Genomic DNA, 19,185 nt, shown 5'->3' with positions numbered 1-19,185 from the left:
CCTCAAACCTACTGCCAGTTTTTAGACAACACTTATTTCAAGCAGTGGTACAGGAAAAAGTCTGCATCTTTAAAGAAGACCATGATATTTATGCATGACAATGCTCCATTGCATGCACTGAAGTACTCCATTGCGTAGCTAGCCCGTAAAGCCCTTAAAAATGAAAGAATGACATGGCCCCCTTCCTCACCTGACTCCTATTGAGAACTTATGGGCCCTTCTTAAACAGGAGATTTACAGTGAAGGAAAACAGTACACCTCTATGAACAGATTCTGGGAGGCTGTGGTTGTTGCTGCACAAAAAGTTGATCATCAACAGATCAAGAAACTGACAGACTCCACGAATGGAAAGGTTTATGACTGCAGAGATGTTCAAATCCTATTGCCCGACGCCCAGGACATGTAGTTCCGGGCTCTGGGCAGGAGGGTTTTTTTTTACATTTAGCCCTGCTGTGGGCAAGCAGCAGGGCTTACTGAGCCGACTGTTGGCTCCCTGTTAAAAGCAATTCGAGCAGCTACCAGGCAAGCCAAGGGTGTCCCTCCTTCCGCCACCTCCTCTTCCACACCAGAATAGTCCTGCACTTTCAGGCCTCATTGGCAGATCGGCTTGCGCTGCGCCCCCCCAACAACCCCTCCTCCACACAGTCATTGCAGGATATAGCTGAGGGTGCTCCGTCCACCTCCTCCTCCACACCAGGATAGTCCTGCACTCCCAAGTGTCATTGGCAGATTGAAGCAAGGTCACGCCCCCTCCCCTCTTTCCTCCACACAGTCATGGTCAGCTCAAGCTGAGGGTGTTACCACCGCCTGCTCCTCCACACCAGGACAGTCCTCTCCGCACCTGATCTTACACTGACTAACCTGGAATACTGCTGACTCCCCTTCATGTAGATTCACATTCCACAGCAATGTGGCTGGCTGGCAGCTGAGTAAAAATATAGTGACAGGTGGATTTGAAAAGGAGAAGCAGTAAGTGACAAATGCACCAGTGAGTTGCCACCTCATCCCTTTAAAAAGACACCTATTATTTACACAGGTTCTGTGTCTGAATAAGGTGGTCTTAAACTCATTTAGTGCCCTATTTTCATCAAATTAGCCCCATAACCTGTGTAATTCATATGTGTCGGAGTTAAAAGGATGCTGTGGCAATCAAAGTTCCCACCAGCTCTCTGATGGATTTTTAACTTTTTTGTGATCCCTCACCCCCCACCCATCCCTCCAGCCGCATTACTGATTGGCCACCTCAGCAGGCTTCCAATACAGATGTACTTGCCTCCTCCCCCCAGAAGTGAGTAGGAGATAAAACAGCGCATTGTTAAAAACATTAAAAGTTCAAGTCACCATAAAACCCCTTTCGTTTTTAAAAGCCCCAGACATTACTGAAAGCACCTCTGCCTAAAAAAAACATCAATCCTTCATATTTTTTTCATCTTGGGAAAAAATTATTTCTTTTTAACAGGACAAGTAGATTGTCATGAGGGACAAGTAGACTGGGACTTCGATTTATTTGTAAATTATGAGTTATTTTCATCTGTTAAAGAGAGAATAATAAAACAAACAAGCGAGATGGGAACATTTTTGTTTTTTTCATTTAGTTGCATAATAATTCTGCACACTAATAGTTGCCCAATAATTGTGCACACATAGATATTGTTCTAAAAGAGCCAAAACCTCACTTTTACTTTCTTAAATATTCAGGTTTTAGGTTTATTAGCATTTTGGACTGACAGAGAACACTGTAGTTGTTCAATAAGGAAATTAATCTTCAAAATAAACCTTGCCTAATAATTGTGTAGTGTTGGTGTGAACCAGGGCTTAATCCTTCATGATTCTCCCACTTTACCAGAACTGAAGCAGTCCCATACCATTACGGATATACTCTGATACTTTTCAGAGAGCAACTAGCACTCCATCATCCTTTTATTAGCTCCAGGTCTCACATACATTTTTGTAAACACCTCAAAGTTTGACTCATCCATACAGAACACTCTTTTTCAGATATTAAGTTACACTTCTAAGGCCAGCATCTCAGCACTGTCTTTTTACAGTTGCAGAAGACATTGGTATTCAGCATGTACTGCAAGACATCTGTTTCTCAATATGCATGGACATATTTAATTTGTGCAGTGTGCATCAATGCCTTAAGCCGGCCATACAAGGGCCAAAATGTCAATCCATGTATGGACAGGGTGGTTGTACAGAAGTCAATCTACCAACTGACTTCTGTACAACTGCCCGTTAGAAAATTTCCACTTGACCTGCACAGTCGGATATAGCTGGAGAAGCTGATCAGTGTATTCTGATGGCAGGGAAGTCTCCCTGCCAGAGTACAAAATGCACAGCGGGGAGGACTCCCTCATCCACATCAAATGTTTGGATGGAGTAATCAAGTCATTTTTATTTCATGCAACCCGCTGATTGAACGAAAACATTTGTATAATCTATAGTGGGCTGCCTTATGCTCTGTTTTCCATCCTGGTTAGATCTACTTTACCCTTATCTCTAAAGACAGAAGTGGACATAATGTAAAGAATTCTAATTTTCTTGGATATCTGACATATGAAATAACTGTTACTTCACAAATCAGCAACAGACTGACATGTTTCTCACGGAAGCAGTTTTGTTTGGCCCATAAATTTTAATCCTACTATGAATTTGAATGGTAATTTGTTGTTGTGTGTGAATAATAAATGATAAAATCAGTCATTTCAAGCAGTAATAGCCATTAACAGAATCTTTATAAATCAATATAGTGGTGCCTTGATCGCAGAACATTAATGCTTGGGGGAAAAAAAAAAAAAAAAAGTAATCACTTGGTGACTGGCTTTTGAAATCTAGCTTATATTCAACTTGCTGTGACTCAGTAGTGACTTTTGTGCATTTTTTTCAAGCATTCTTGCATAATAAACAATGCAATGCCTGAAGCATTAATAATTCCAAACATATAGCATAAGGAGGATGTACTAACAATTTGTTATTGATAAAATGAACGGTTAGATTATGCAAACAGATACCACAAACACGTATGTTAGAATTCATCAGAACAGGTTTTTAGTAACCACCTAGCACCACATGGCAATGGTTTGCTGTCACAAGAATGACAAAGACATTCAGGAGACATGGATGAAAAAGCAGAGATATATTGATAACATCACAGCACGCTACATTGTCAACTGGAACAAGTTCTGTAAAGGGTGTGATCTGAGCACGTTATAACAGCATGTAACTCCACATTGTTTCACTCGAATTAGAAATACCAAAACTAGACTTCAGTTTTTAGAGACACTTTAGATTTCTTAATTCTACGGATAGATGTTCCAGTCAAAAGCCATATCAAAAGCATCAGCAGACTAAGGAGATGTCAATCAAATGGTTCTCAACCATGGGACTGCACCTTCCTGCGACTGCTGTCACCCTCCTCCTGTCTACAACCCCTGGCAAAAAGCATGGAATCACCACTCTTGGAAAATGTTCATTCAATTGTTTAATTGTGTAGAAACAACCCCCCCCCCCCCAAAAAAAAAAAAAAAAAAAAAAAAATCACAGACATGCCTCAAAACTATTTTCATTTAACATTCCAACTTTCTGGCTTTAAGAAGCTCTTAAAAAAAAGAAAAAAAAGAAAGAAAACTGGTCAATTGCAATTGTTTTTGCAGCTCAAGCAGAGGAAAAAAAATATGGAATCACTCAATTCTGAGGAAAATATTATGGAATCACCATGTACTTTACAGTTCTAAAACAATCATCTGCATCAGATGACATCTGGTAACTAGTCTGCAATTAAAAAAACAAAACAAAAAAAAACAGTGCTTGTACACCTTGGCGAGCTGTTGCACCAAGCTGATTGACATGAATCCAACACAAAGAGAGAGGTCAGTTGAAACAAAGGAGAGAATTATATAATTTCTTCAAGAAGGTAAATCATCACAGAATGTTGCAAAAGATGTTGGTTGTTGCCAGTCAGCTGTGTCTAAAATCTGGACCAAGTACAGATCAAATGGGAAGGTTGTAAAATGGAAGCGTACTGGTAGACCACGGAAGGCATTAAGATAGAAAACTTGGGGGGCGTGGCTAGCATTGCATGCAGTAGGATGTAAGCCTAGATAGCTCCACTGGTGATCCTGACTTTTCTCCTGTTGGCACTGTGTCTTCTGCTCTGATTTGCTCCGTGATGTGAACCCCTGGCTTCACCACTCTCATTGGACAACTTTCTGCTTCCGATATGAGATGGCTAAGTAGGAGAAGGATGCCAGGACAGTGACAGAGTCGGCTGCTGGCCAAGATGGGGGTACCCCGCTTCAAACAACAAAGGAGAAGCAGAAGGAGGCAGCACAGAAGCTGTTTGCCAGGCTGCTCACCAGGAAAAACTCACAGAAACAGCCCCTGGACTGTCACTGATCCAGGCTTGGATCCTACAGGCCCAGACCAGACCTTTCCACATCTGGATTACCAAGATGGCCCATCCTGCAGCTCTGGAGTGAGTACCCTGTCCTCCATGTCTGATATGCAACAGGCTACACCACCTGATGAAACTGACCCTGAGCCTACCCTTTGAGAGATTCTCTCTGAGGTTACTAACTGCAACTCCTCTATAGCAGATCTCACTGGGGAAGTAAAAGGGATGAAATTAGAGCTGTCCCTGGTGCACCAAGACATGCAGAAGCTGCGCGACCGCACCTCCGCCTTGAGGGGAGAGTGAGCACTTTGGAGGATGACTGGCAGCCAATACACAGAGATGTACATTAAGCGCAATCAGTTTCTTCTACCAATGCTGCTAGATTGAGGGACCTAGAAAACTGGCTGTGCCGGTACAACGTGAGAGCAGTTGGCATCCCAGTAGCCTTCATTGAAGCCTGGCTAACCTCCACCTTTACGAGAGACTCCTTTTCCCCCATGTTTGCTGTAGAGTGTGCCCACAGAGTCCGGCGCATCCATTACCAGCTGGCGCCCCTCCTTGTCCCTTCTTATTCCGCTTACTTAATTACCAGGATAGGGACACTATCCTTTCCAAAGCCAGAAGCACAGCCAACATGTCGATTGACAATGTACAAATATCCCTTGTTCCCGGATTTTTCAGCAGAAGCTCAAAAACAGCGAGCGAAATTCCTGGACATTAAGAAACAGCTCAGCGCACTGGGCGTCCAATATACCATGCTGTATCCACCTAAACTAAAGGTGATCGCTGATGATACATCTCACTTCAACAGCCCCAACGCTGCCATGAACTGATTGGACAGAGCGGAACTTTGCCTAGCAAATCCTTCAGGAACATGATCGAGGGGACCTTGACAATCCTTTGTGCCTTGTGCCCAGCTCTGCAGTAAGGCGGGGTTTCCTTGCCATTCCCTCTCATATTTGTGGTTCCTTTTTTTTTTTTATAACCTTCACACCTGACTGCCTGCATGCCCACGGGGCAACGTGTTTACCCCACCATGTTTTTGGTCCTGTATGGATCTTTAGGCCACCTGCCTAAGCCTCATGCATCCACGACTATAGCCCTCTTGGCCTACCCAATTGAAGCATTGTTGCTATTTCAATTTAGTTTGTTACTGGTACACCTGGGTCACCTATATGTTGAATGGTGCCTTGTACTCTGCCCACACCTCTTGTCTTTCTCAAACAGAGGACCCGGTCCTATCAAGTACCATGGTCTTGGATCTCACTTGTATTTCCCCCCCGAGCCCTTTTAGCTTTTACATTATTTGTGTGACTCTATAAATATGCCCGGCTGGGCTATCCCTCATACCATTTTAAAAGCAATTATTACTCTGCAACGTAAGGAACTGTTATTGTTCTTCTGGAATGTTAGAGGACTGGGGGATAAATCCAAACGTGGGGCTGTTTTCCATTTGCTCAGAAGTTTTAAACCATCTGTCATATGTCTTCAAGAAACCCATTTGAAGCCTGAAACTGTTTGCTCACTCCGCTCCTGTCTATTTCCAATTCGATATCATTCTAACTATTCCACATTCTCTAGAGGAGTGAGCACTCTTATTTCTAAAACTACACAATTTAATTATATACAGGAGCAGATAGGTAAGGGGGGCAGATATGTGTTCTTACTGTGTACATTGAATGGGTTTCGCTGCATTGTGGCAGCGATATAAATATCCTTCCACCCTTCTCAACGGATGTCCTCACACGTTTAGCACAATTTATGGTACTATACCCTGATATCCCCCTCCTGGTGCTGGGAGACAACAACAATTGCTTACTCCCCTCTATAGATAAATTGTCTCTAAGCAACAGGGATAGACTTTTGTTCTCCCAACCTACCCAATTTGCTAACCTGTTGTTAGAACTAGGTCTCCAAGATGTGTGGAGGGAGAAATATCTGACTACAAAATGTTATTCCTGTTATTCTGTTACTCATGATGGGCTATCACGTATAGGTATGGGACTTAGTAACTCGGTTATCATGCCATATATGTTAGATGAAGCTTATGAACCCAGAACTCTGTCTAACCATGCCCCTTTTTGGGTTACATTGCAAACACAATATATTCAATCTCACCCACTGTGGAAGGTCAATCCATTTTGGCTGACATTATTTCCAGTAAATTACCCAATTCCAGAGGCACTGTCAGACTGTCTACAGCGGCATGATGGTTTGGCCTCGCAGGGGTGGTTTGGGATACATTAAAGGCCTTCCTAAGAGACCTAATTTTACAGGAAATTTCAGCTGTTAAGCATAGATCCAAAGAATGGGAAGACTTAGTGTGATTAGATGCTCGACAGAAAGACTCAAGCCCTTCCAACCGCAAATCTTGGTTGGAAGCCCATGCCTTCTATAACTCTGTGGTTGTGCAAACTGCTGTAAAAAGTACCTTTTTCTTTTCAACAGAAATATTTTGAGGAAAGAGAAAATGCGGGGCATCTCCTAGCCCTCATAGCAAAAGCACAGCAGGAGGTTTCTACTATAAATAGTATAAGGGATGCCAACGGTGAGGTCTGTACGGCCCATGTTGCTATCTTACATGCCTTCCGTCACTTCTATGAAGACCTCTACGCCTCAAACAACTGCCACGCACTCTGAATTGACTCAGTTTTTAGACTCCTGCCCTTTCCCTAGTCTCTTGGAGGTTGACCAGAAAGGGCTGGAGTCACCCATTACTATAGTGGAAATCTCAGAGGCTTTGGCGATGGCCCCTAATAATAAATCCCCAGGATCTGATGGCCTACCTTTTGAAATTTATAATAGGTATGGAAGAATACTTCTACCAGCCTTGCTTTAGGCTAGGTTCACATCTGTGCGGATGGTGTGGCTACAGATCCGCACGAAAATCCGTGCACCCGCACAGAGGAATGCGGACCCGCGGGCAGATGCCATTAGTTCTAATGGCACGCCGCCCGCACTGGAAAATGCAGCTGTACTGGGAACCGAGGTTTCTGTGCAGGCTGCGTTTTCAGAAGAAGTGCAAGGACTTCTTCTCTGCATGTCATGGGGCACGGGAGTCCATTCAAATGAATGGGCTCTCATGCCCATGCAAAACAAGGCCCACACAGTCGCATATATGTGAACCAGGGGTAAAACATTACATAAGAAAACAGAGGGCACACCAGCCTTGTGAATTATCTAGGGTGATAACAATAATGAACCAAAATAAAATATACTGACAAACATTGTAGAAACAAAAGCGTGTCAGATACAAAGCAGCCAGAACACAGGATCAGCTCCCAGATTCATGAGTATCCTCTTAAGGATGACCCTGAGAGCTTGGAGGAAGAGGAGACTGCCCCTCCAAACGCGTCAGTGTTATTGAAGCCGGGAAAGGATAAGCTATACCTAGACTCCTTCCCACCCCATTTCTCTCCTGAATACGGACGCTAAGCTACTGGCCCACGTTTTGGCCTCCAGACTAGCAAAGGCCATTTTTAAAATCATACATAAAGACCAATCTGGATTTATTCCCTCAAGAGCGATGGCCAATAACATTCACAGATTCTTTTTGAACTTACAAATCCCATTGCATAATCTTGGAGGCAGGGCCATCCTGTCATTAGTTGCTGCCAAAGCTTTTGACAGCATAGAATTGTCATACCTCTGGGAGGTGCTGTCCAGGTTCGGAATGGGACCTCGATTTATCAACTGTGTACGCATACTATATGCTGCCCCCAGAGCTCGGTTGCGCATCAATGGAGATCTCTTGAACTACTTCCAGCTGCAAAGGAGTACAAGGCAGGGGTGTCCTCTCTCACCCCTGCTGTTAGCCCTGGCTGTGGAACCCTATTTGGAATAAATCTGACCTAATGCCCTTGGACCCTGTAGACCTTCCTTTCCCAGTTTGCGCACAGCAGATACAAATAGTTACCTCATTTAAGTATCTGCTGGTGGTGGTCACGCCTAATACAAGACAATACTTACACCTCTATCTTCTACCCCTGCTCCAAAACCATAAATTGAAGTGTAACAGCTGGTGTAAGCTCCCCCTTTCGGTAGTGGGGAGGGAGAATTTAATTAAAATTATTATTATTATTATTACTACGAGTTTATATAGCGCCAAAGGGTTTGCTCAGCGCTGTACAATAGGGGGGACAATACATGGCACAGTACAACAACAACAAACAACGTACGAGGGGTAAGAGGGCCCTACTCTTACGAGCTTACAATGGTGCGGACCCCCTCCTCTACATATTTCACAATTCTCCCATATGGATCCCTAAAAAATGGTTCTACCGCATAAAAAACTCATCTGGAAAAAAGAGATGGCTAGGATTAGGTTATCCACTTTACAATACGGCAAGGACTCTGGGGGCTTAGCGGTACCTGACCCCAGGATGTATTTCCTGGTGACTCAACTTCAGCAGCTAGTAAGGTAAGACTTACTGGATACTGGGGACTTATCATGGGCCTAATTTCTCTTCTCGGAGCTTATTCTCCCTGCTCTTTCCCACCTAGAAATGGCTCTACCAGCCCTCCCTCCTCAAGCCCCCAATGCGGATCTCCTAAAGAGACTGTGGCGAACTGTGAAAATTTCTCTTCATGAGACTGGGTATTTGCCCAGTACCCAGTTATGGCGCAACACTAACTACACTGAATTAGCCAAACTAGAGGGATTCCAGGACTGGAGGGAAAAAGAAATGAAATTTGTGGCTCAGCTGTATTCAGGGAGAGCATTAAAGTCCTTTGTACAGCTCCAAACTGAATTTGCACTTGCTCACAAACAAGGTTACCAGTATCTTCAAGTCGCCATGCCTTACAAGACTAATCTCTCCTCTCTAACCTCTCACTAACAGAGTTCGCTCTCTTAAAGAGGTTACTCAGTTGGGCCCAAGATGTCGGTGAGCTTACTGGCGAACTCTGGGATGCTGCCCTGGAGTCTGTACCAGTGATCTCTCTCTCAGTCTCCCACAAATTATCTCAATTATTCTCCACCATGCATGCTTACAGGACCCTTGTAAAATTACACCAATGGGGCAGGAGGGACTCTCTTAACTGCCCAAGGTTCAATGGACACAGGGGCGACTTTATCCATATGAGCTGGTACTGCCCAAAATTGACTAGATAGTGGAAGGAGGTCTTACAAACTATCTCCCTAGCATTGCATCGTACCATAATTCAGGACCTCTAATGTGCCTGCTAGGCGCATTAGATCAGGAAGTATTTCAACCCAGAGAGTATATTATGGCTTCTAGACTACTGTATCTAGCCAGGAAATTAATTGCTAGACAATGGCTGTCTCCTACCCCACCAACCAGATATCAGTGGGCAGATTATGTTAACTCATTACTGCTTAGAGAAAAATTTACATACCAACACCGTAATGCCCATCGTAAATTTCAAACAGTCTGGCAAGGCTGGCTAGACATACCTGGGCTTGTTCCATCTCAATTGATAATGGATAGGTTGTTACAAGTTTGATACTTTAAGTCTACTTAGGCACCACTGCACACCCCTTGGTTTGTGCTTGAGAAGTCAAACTGGTCTTTAGCATCGTGCCCTAAGTGACATGTTTACTCTTTACGGTTCTTAATTTTTTGTTTTGCTTTTATTGTCTTAGTTCTATTTGTTATGTGGCATTATATGTTTACTGATTGCGGTTTTCAGTTTTCGGTGGATCTGCACATCCACAGGCTGACACTGTACAGTATGGTGTATTTTACACCCTGTATGCTATAACTTTACTTTTCTGATAATAAAAGCGGTTTGGATTAAAAAAAAAAAAAAAGAAAAAAAAGAAAGAAGTGTAGTAAATTTAGTAACACTTTAAAATGTTACTAAACCCACAACAGTAACATCAGTCCGCATATGCAGTATGGCATGCTTGTTATACTCACTGTGGAACCTAAGGGGTTAATCCTCTGCATTGTGTAAAAAGGCTGTTTGATCCTTTCTTCTCTGCCCCTCCTCTTGTTCAAATATCCACCTGATACAGACTGAATCCATAGTTACATACATATGCTCAGTTTGGTGTGTATTGCTAGAGAGGTTTTTTTTTTTTTCCTTTGGGAGGGTGCATATGATCATCACAGGGCCAATCAGCACTGTCCAGACAGAAGGTCAGGGGTTTCACATCCTCCTAGAAAAGAAAGAACACTTCTCCTACAAGCTTTATCCAGTGCTCTGCTGAAGTCACAAGACTGCTCTAACTGCTGATGAGAAAAGGTATTTAGCAGCTTATATTTACTAAAATAATTGCATTTCCATGTTCTGTGTCCTGTGGGGGACCAGATTTAGTGAATGCAGGGTCCTGGGTTTAGTATCACTTAAAGTGATTCCATATTTTTTCCTCTGCTTGATCTGCAAAAACAGTTGCAACTGGACTACAGCTTTCTTTTTATGGTTTTTAAGTGTTTCGTAAAGCCAGAAGGTTGGAATGTTAAATGAAAAATAGTTCTGAAGTATGTCTGTGATTAATTTTTTTTTGCTACGCAATTAAACAATTGAATGGTGATTTCATACTTTTTGCCAGGGGTTATACATTGGAACCCAGGACCAACAACTATTGTATGGCCCGAAAAACAGAGCGAATGCCTGAAACGTAACCCTACAATCCAAGAGAAGAGAAGATTGAGAGTGTGGATAACAGAATCAAGGAGTTGGCTTTAGATGCTGGATACGATTGGTTGGCTGTTAAAGTCGCACCTCCTCGCTTTGGACTGGATGGGCAGAAAATGGACATATGAGCCATGACATCACCAGAGTAGAGAATGCGAAACAATGGCAGACAGTGTTTCATAAACCGTGGACATCAAAGTACAATACCCTCTGCTAATTGTTATTATAGCACCCTGCAGTATATTGCTGGTAAATACTGAACACAGCTTGACATGACAGTAGTTAACCATTGGATGTCAGTAGACAAAGGTCCGTATTCAAGAAGCAGTGCAAGAAATAAAGTGCTGAAACCCACACTAGGCAGTCAGAGTAAACTTGCACTAATTTTTGAAAAAAGACCATACAACGCAGACAGGATAAAACAATTAGGTTGGTTAGTCACTATCCAATGACAGTGACGTTTCCACTGACATCCATGAGCTATTTTTACCTGGTGGCCACCATCTCACTGATGTAAGTGAATGAAGGGGCTAATCTGCCATGGGGGCTCACAATCCTACCTTCACCAACAAATTCAGAGGTGATTCATTTGGGGGCTACTCTCCCATGGGGACCACAATCCCACTGACAACAATCATTTGGGGGTCATTGTCTTCTGAGGGTCACTATCCTACTGACACCAATAGTTTGGGGGGAAGGGGGATAATATTCTCTTGGGGGCCACCATTCCACTGACAGCAATAAATTGAGGAGTTATTGTCCCCTGGAGCCACAACTACACGGGCACTACTGAATTGGGGTGGGGGGGGGGAGTTAGGGTGGGTGCTTTTAACCCTAATTTTGTTAGTGAGTAATACCTTGGTTTGGCATGATTTTAACCTCTTCTGCATTTTTATCAGAGCAGTAAATAATGGAAGGTACAGTAACCTACAGCAGCCAATTGTACTGTAGTTATTTTATGCCTTGTTCACAGGGGCAGGACTAAAAACAAGCAGTTGAGCCTTGATTTTACTGTCAAACTTATAGAGGACATACAGTTGCATAGGGCTGTACATATGCCATGACTGGGATGCTTTGCTTCATGGAAATGGAAAAAATTATACCTCATCACATTCTGTGGGCAGTACTTCCATCAAACGCGACTGGTTGCATCCAAGTCATGCAGGCTTTTCAGGGTTAAAATGGGTGGTGAGGAGGCAACAAATCAAGTCACCATGGATCACTTTCCAGAGAAGTGGCAAAGGATGATGCTCGTGTGAATTAGCCTTTAGTGATAGCAATGAAATTTGTAACCTTGCTGAATTATTTCTGTGGACGTTACTGCAGTCACATTTATTATGCTGCATGTTTATAGAGAATTTTTCCCATTACTTTTTAGAAAGGATATTCTAGTTCTCTGCAAATTATTTCTGTGATGGATGGGTGTGGGTAGGCAGTTATAGAAGTGGGTTTACATTAGCTTGTCACATTTAACAACACACCTTCTTTCCACTTTCTTCTGAAAATAAATCAAGAAAACCTCGGGAAAATAAAGCCTTGTATGGCATTATACAAGGTTACATTAATTTTCTTTATTAACCCCGTTGATTGAAGACAAAGCAACAGCATGGAGGAAAATACAATAATACAGAAGAGGTGGTTACACTAAGCTTAAACAGTTTCACAAGTGTCCAACACATTTACATTTTCCATGACACACACAGTTATAAATATAAAGAAAGAAAGAGAGAACACTCCTGGAAGGCCACTAAGGGTTAACAGTGATGCCAGAAATGCATGCTTGTATGCACACTATTTACACAGCTCTCTCCACTGTTAGTCACAGAGTTCAAATCATGTTTTTCTTGCCACAGGCAATGATACACTAATATATTCATGGGCAGTTGGAAAAAATAGCATGCACAAGACATAGGAGTCTATGGAGATGCAAGTCAGACAGAGGGCAGCTAAATGTCTGAGCTGAAGTAAGATCAGCTTACTTGCAGCATGTTCATTCTGTGTCGGCTTCTCTTACAGTTCACTTTTTCAAATTGCATTATATCCCATCAGCTCTAAACAGGTAAAATCTTTCTAATACCAATATCAAATTAATTATAATTATGAAGTACTTCAGAAGCTTCCACCTATTGGATAAACCAACTACTATGTCAAGATTTAATATGTCTACTCACCCAAAGCTTGTTTTCATAATAATACGCTCCAAGCAGCTTGACAATATTAGGGTGGTTACAGGTGGCCAAAATGTCTATTTCAACCATGTAGTCTTCCAATTCCTCCTCATTCTTTGTGTCTATAACTTTGGCAGCTGCAAAGACACCCGTCTCCTTGTTTTTGGCCTGGCAATGAAAGAAAGCCGCAAAATTTACATTTTGTTTCATATATATATATATATATATATATATTGATATTTATTCGAGACATTACACACCTTTAAGGAATTACAAACAGAAAAATGTGCCAAACTTTGCAACAAAAAAAAAAAAAAACAATTTGTTTATAACAGCAAGGATAATGAAAGTAGTTGATCACCTTTCCCAGTATTAAGCAGTTAGAGGAGGGTTTCGCAACCAGGTTTCCTCCAGAGGTTGTTAGGGGTTGCTTGAGCAATTTCTTTAACGTTCTATAAGGGGTTCATTCTTTCCAATGACCACAAGTGTAAAGAACATTCTTCCCACTGACCAACACACTAGTTTATCATGAGTTGTAGACAATCATTTTTAGCAGGGGTTCCCTGGGACTGGAAAGTTATTTCAAGGGTTCCTCTGTGTTAAAAAGGTTGAGAAAGGCTGGGTTAGAGTATTAGAACATTGGATCTACTGTGATATGCAGTAGATCTAGTGTTCTGATACTCTAACCCAGCCTTTTTCAAACTTTAAGGTTCCATACAAGTTGAATACATTGCTCTAAGAGTCCAAAAAGTACAAAACAGTGATTGAACTTCTTGGTTTAAATTGACCATTACATCAGGGGCGTAGTTGCCATGAGGTAAACAAGACGTGTGCCTTGGGCGGCATTCCCCCCCCCCCCTCCCAGAAGGGACGCTGGTTCTCCTGAGCACTGGGGCTGGGCAGCAGTCATGGGTGGGTTCAAATGTTAGCTGTGGGAGCGGCTGGGGAGACTCCGGGAAGGGAGCCGCTGTGATGGCGAGTCTCTCTCTGGGGGAGAAGAGGGGGGCTGGTAGCCAGCAGATTTTGTGTTGCCTAGAACAGCACATATTCTAAATACATTCCTTCATTAGATTCTTTAATCTGCCAAGTGTCTACTGATTAATCTCAATAGCATCATCATACGGTAAATTCTCCACCACTGTCACACATCAGTATTATTACTATTATACAGGATTTATATAGCGCCAACAGTTTACGCAGCACTTTACAAAATGAAGGAGGACAGAACAGTTGCAATACAATTTAGTACAAGAGGAATCAGAGGGCCCTGCTCCTTAGAGCTTACAATCTAAGAGTTGCACAGCATGGACCTTATCTGTCCCTACCATAGTCATATAATCAGCCACGTGGGCCTATAATTAAAGGAAATCTGTACAAAAAATAAAACATGAAGCAGCTACTATTGCTGACCTCTCCTTCTGGAAAGTCTAATAGCCTCATTGCCTCTGGCATCAATACCCTTAACCACTTCAATAGAACAGGTAGGGGAACCAAACTTGTGCTGCAGGGATATAACTGCTAACTACCAGGCCATCTCTACTGTGTTAAGAAATACCTTTCATTAGGTATTTTACTGCATTTGTTCCAAAATGGTGAGCTAGGGCATTCAAACTGTGCTCAGAGCTATACATTACATTACGTGGTCATGTGCACAAAATCGATGATGCTTAAAAATGTTGTAAGATTTATCCATCATCTTACTTTGCACTCAATGTCATAATTTGTACCAAGTATGAGTTAGAGCTTTTTAGTTTTGTATTGCTTATTAAGCATTGACATGATGTGCAGCGTCCTTACAAAATGTTTCCTAATTACGAATGGCAAGTGATATTTTTCTAATCCTGCATCCTGATGAAGACTTTAAGGCCAAATAAGTTGATGCTAGACACAGACTTTACATCCCTCCAACATGGTAGAGACCCAGTGGGCATGAAGTGTTGCTATACTGACCATTACTTGGTGCAATCATGCTTACTGCAATATACAGATTGCTTAAGAAAAGAAAAAGAAGAAATGCCCATGGCGCTCTATCTTAATCCAGAACACGGGGGTTAAACAAAAGATATACACTGCTCAGCATAAATGAGTACACCCCAACAGATGTCAGAAAACCTTTACTTTCCTTTCAGAATCAACATTTTCTATGAGACACTATACTACAAAATAGTCCCACAAATGAGGGTCATTGATTGCAAACAAGATTTGTTAATTTGCACACACAAAAAAGTATTTTTCCTAACAAATTCATTCATGGCCATGTTGCAAAAATGAACACATCCCATTGAAAGTCTTAGGAGCAAAGCTACATTTTAGACAACAAAATCTTAATTAACAAGAATTCAACTGCAAGTGAATCTAATTATTCATTAAACAGGTGGCCAGCAGACAGTTGATTATAAAAGGGCGTTACTTAAAGAAAACCCCTTCCCATATCATGCTGTCAGCAGTGGTACCACACGTAAGAGAAATGTCACAAGGACGGAATAAAACAAGAGCGCACTGGTCTAGTGCATTATCCACGATAACTGTATATTAAAACGTGTAAAAATATTATACTCACAAACAAGTGGTGACAGATCGCACATAGATAGCCACAAGATGCATTAATCCACATGCTAAATGACCCTGACCTCAATGAAATGGCATCTAGGGGCCAAATCCGGCTCACATGTTTAGAGGGTAACCCTCTTCCTCAGAGTCTGGCTCCTTTTTTTTTTTACTTAACTTTATTGAAATGTCAGAGACATTTCATCAGTTCATTTGCCAACTGCGCTGTGTGCACTCCTCTCACGCACTACCACAATGCAGTGGTGTGAACTGGACACACTGGAGACATTTTGCCTTGGCAGATAATTGGATTTCACTGGAATGGCCGCCTGATTCTTATACAGATAAACTAAGGGCTTTTGCACTGCACCACTTTGTATCTAAAAGGTAACTGGTTTGTTCAGTGCAAGTAAATACAGAGGATCAAGTTTTGAGTTACATTATATCTACTACGCAGCGGCAGACTGACCATTTGGAAACTCGGGCACTGCCCGAGCGCCTGGGTCAGTAGGGGGCCCCATGAGATGCCCCTGGTACCTTTTTCATAGGCTTTTTTGAGTTTGGGCAAGAAAACAGGGGGCCCCATGATCCCCTATTGCCCGGCGGCCCCATGAGTTGTCAGACCGCCCCTGCTACTACATCACTTGTTGATTTCTTGACTGATAGTCAATTGTAAACATTCAGCCACACAAATCATTTCTATTGTGTATGATGGCACAGATGAGGTGGCGAGTTTAGTGCCTTTTAATGACAGATCTTTCTGATTTTTAAGATTTTGCACAAATTGGGGAAAATGAGTGCTATGTCAGGAATACCTTAAATTGTGTCTTACTGGTATATGTGTTAGAGCAGCTTGATTTAAATATATTGCGAACTTATTCAAACTATCTTCACCCAATATATACTCATTGTTCCAACTGAATCCAATTAGAATAATGTGTATATCCTGAGTAAAAGTTGTGTGAATTATATGTGCAAAGATTTATAAAAAGTCACCCAAAGTAATTCCATTAAATCCTTCCAAGAATTTTCCTTCTATTTTGTGGTTCTAAAAATAGTTTCAAAAGCCCCCTTTATTAAGCAGAGGACTTTGGAACTCTCCAGGCCTCATCTTGTTGCACAAAGCAGTAATCATTATATAATCAGCACAAAACATAAAACTAAGCTACACGGGAGTTTAATAGCTTAGCAGAAGGAGCTTACCTCATATTAGCAGTCACCTCATTTACAAAACACCAGATCGAAAAGAGAGCCAATAAGACACTTGTCAGCGAAAGGTGAATGATTCAAAAATCATCCTACTTGGTAAGAGCTTCTGCAGAAACCATTAAGCAAAAATTCATAGACCGACTAGAGTTCTCAAAGAACAGTAAATAATCTGGGCTTTTATGCTGCCAAGCAGAAGCAGTTGTAGAGGACATATCTGAATGTTGTCAGCCAAGGATGGATTAAAGTGATTCCAAGGCTCTGTTCACATATGGGCATTTTGAATCGTGGGCAGAATCTCCATGATCCTGCCCACGATTTCAAAAAGCTCTACTAAAACGAGAAACTGCACAATGCGAATTTCAGGTGACATTCATTTTAATGGAACCTAAAAACGAGGTGCGAGGTGCAAAGCTTGTCGCCCAAAAAGGAGCAATTATGGCAGAACCACACTGCATTTTTAGGTGCCATTAAAATGAATGACACCTGAAATTTGTGACGAGTGATTTCTCATTTTAGCAGAGTGTTTTGAATTTGCGTGCAAAATTCAAAATGCCCATATGTGAACAAAGCCTTAGGCCTCATGTATACTGCTGCTCCTAAACATGAGTTTAGGAGCTTTTGGCATTTTCTTGCCAAAGCCCCTGAATTCAACTCCGTAAATACCTGTGTGTCCAAGCACACATAGGCTTTAAAGATGTCAAGTTAAACGAAACCAGCGCTCAAATCTTCATGCTGACTGTATCTGTCGTTCTCGGAGATGCAGCCCTTTTGAGATCGAAAAATCTTAGTACTGATAAAGGACAGAGGACAGAGACAAAGAGCCAGTGGTAATGGTCCCAGATAAAGGGGAACTATAGATGTAGTTAGCTAACGTGTATCGGGAGACGCACTCCCTTCTTCAGAGCACAGGGACCATTACCACTGGCTCTTTGTCTCTGTTTTATATCTGCTTTGGTTTGTGATTATGCACTTTTACGCTTGCTATTAAATTTGTTTTTTACCGCGGCAATGCACGACGAGAGTGCACCCCCTTTTTTGGCTTTCCTTACACATAGGCTTTTATCGGAGTTTAAGGGCAGTTAACCTCACTGGCGGTATTCCCGAGTGTAGCTCGGGGTAAAGTTTCACTACCACAAGCGGTAACCCCGAGCTACACTCGGGCTTCCCATGCGGCGCTGCTCCGGGATCTGTTCTTCTCTTACCTTGTCCTGTGCTCCTGCGATGTCCCTCCTGCAGTGTCCCCTGTAATATCCTCCGGCGGATGCTGGCATCTGTCTTCTGGGTTCCATCCCCTGCGACGTCGGGATGTATGGGGACGGAACGGTGGGAAATTTGAAAATGACAAAAAGTGACATTCACTAAATTCACTAAAATAACATAGTAAAACATTACTGTATCAAACCATTTCACATACATTTTGTCCCTAGTGCTTTGTCCTGTGCCCTGCCTACATTTTTACTGTACTTTCTGCCTGGACACTGAGAAACGTCCATGGCGTCCAAAAAGCGTCCCTTTAGGTCAAAATCGGTTTTAGACCAGATAGAGAACAGCGATAGTAAATTAGAACTACTTGCAGAATTGAGTGATGATTCGTGGGGAAATTCGTCATCAGACACTGAAAACGATTTTGTGACTTTGCTCAGTGATGTGCGAACTTGGCGCTATATTTCAAATTTCAGTGTTTTTGGTTTGATTATATTATTGAATTAATTTTATTATTTTTAATGATTATTTATTAAATTATAATTATGATTTCGTGTTTCAAATTTTAACATACCCGGGATCCTTACTAGACTCTTGTTCGGACAAATTTCAGTGAGTTATTCCTAAAAATGACAGGCCTACAATAAAACAAAATACATATTTCAATGCAAAAAAATGTACCGCTTTGAGCACAGAAATATGGACATAATCAGACCACTAGGGTGGTTAAACGTTCCTCTTTTGAACGTAGAAGAATTGCAATCAAAGGAGGAACGTTTTGGACAAAAAAAAAAGTCAAAACACAACTTCAGCGTTTATTCATTTCTATGGCAAGTACTCTGTCCAATAAAATGAACATTCAAGTGCAAAACACATTTTTGCCATGTTTAGCGTTTCTCTGCTGCCAATAGAGTGAACATCTGTGGCAGTTACCGTGTACATGTAGCCTAAAGGTTGTAAGTAAAGAAACAAAAAACAAAACAAACATGCTATACCTGACTGGTCTGTGTAATGGTTCTGCACAGAGCAGCCCCAATATGCTTCTTTTTGGGTCCCCTG

The 19,185-nt window shown here is 42.0% G+C and overlaps 1 protein-coding gene across 1 annotated transcript in view; it reads right to left on the bottom strand.

Moving 5' to 3' along the window:
- Positions 1-19,185, bottom strand: part of STK10 (serine/threonine kinase 10) — a 198,625-nt gene that overhangs the window by 132,570 nt on the left and 46,870 nt on the right. The window contains exon 2 of the mRNA XM_089659470.1: positions 13,171-13,335. Within this exon, the coding sequence (XP_089515596.1) occupies positions 13,171-13,335 (165 nt within the window). The remainder of the gene's footprint in view (positions 1-13,170; positions 13,336-19,185) is intronic.

The sequence above is a fragment of the Staurois parvus genome, unplaced genomic scaffold, assembly GCF_062004578.1.
Source record: "Staurois parvus isolate SC_StPar_1 unplaced genomic scaffold, SC_StPar_1.0 ptg001158l, whole genome shotgun sequence".
Lineage (NCBI taxonomy): Eukaryota > Metazoa > Chordata > Amphibia > Anura > Ranidae > Staurois > Staurois parvus.
Note: the sequence above shows the minus strand (reverse complement) of the source record. Positions and strands in the feature narration are given on the sequence as shown.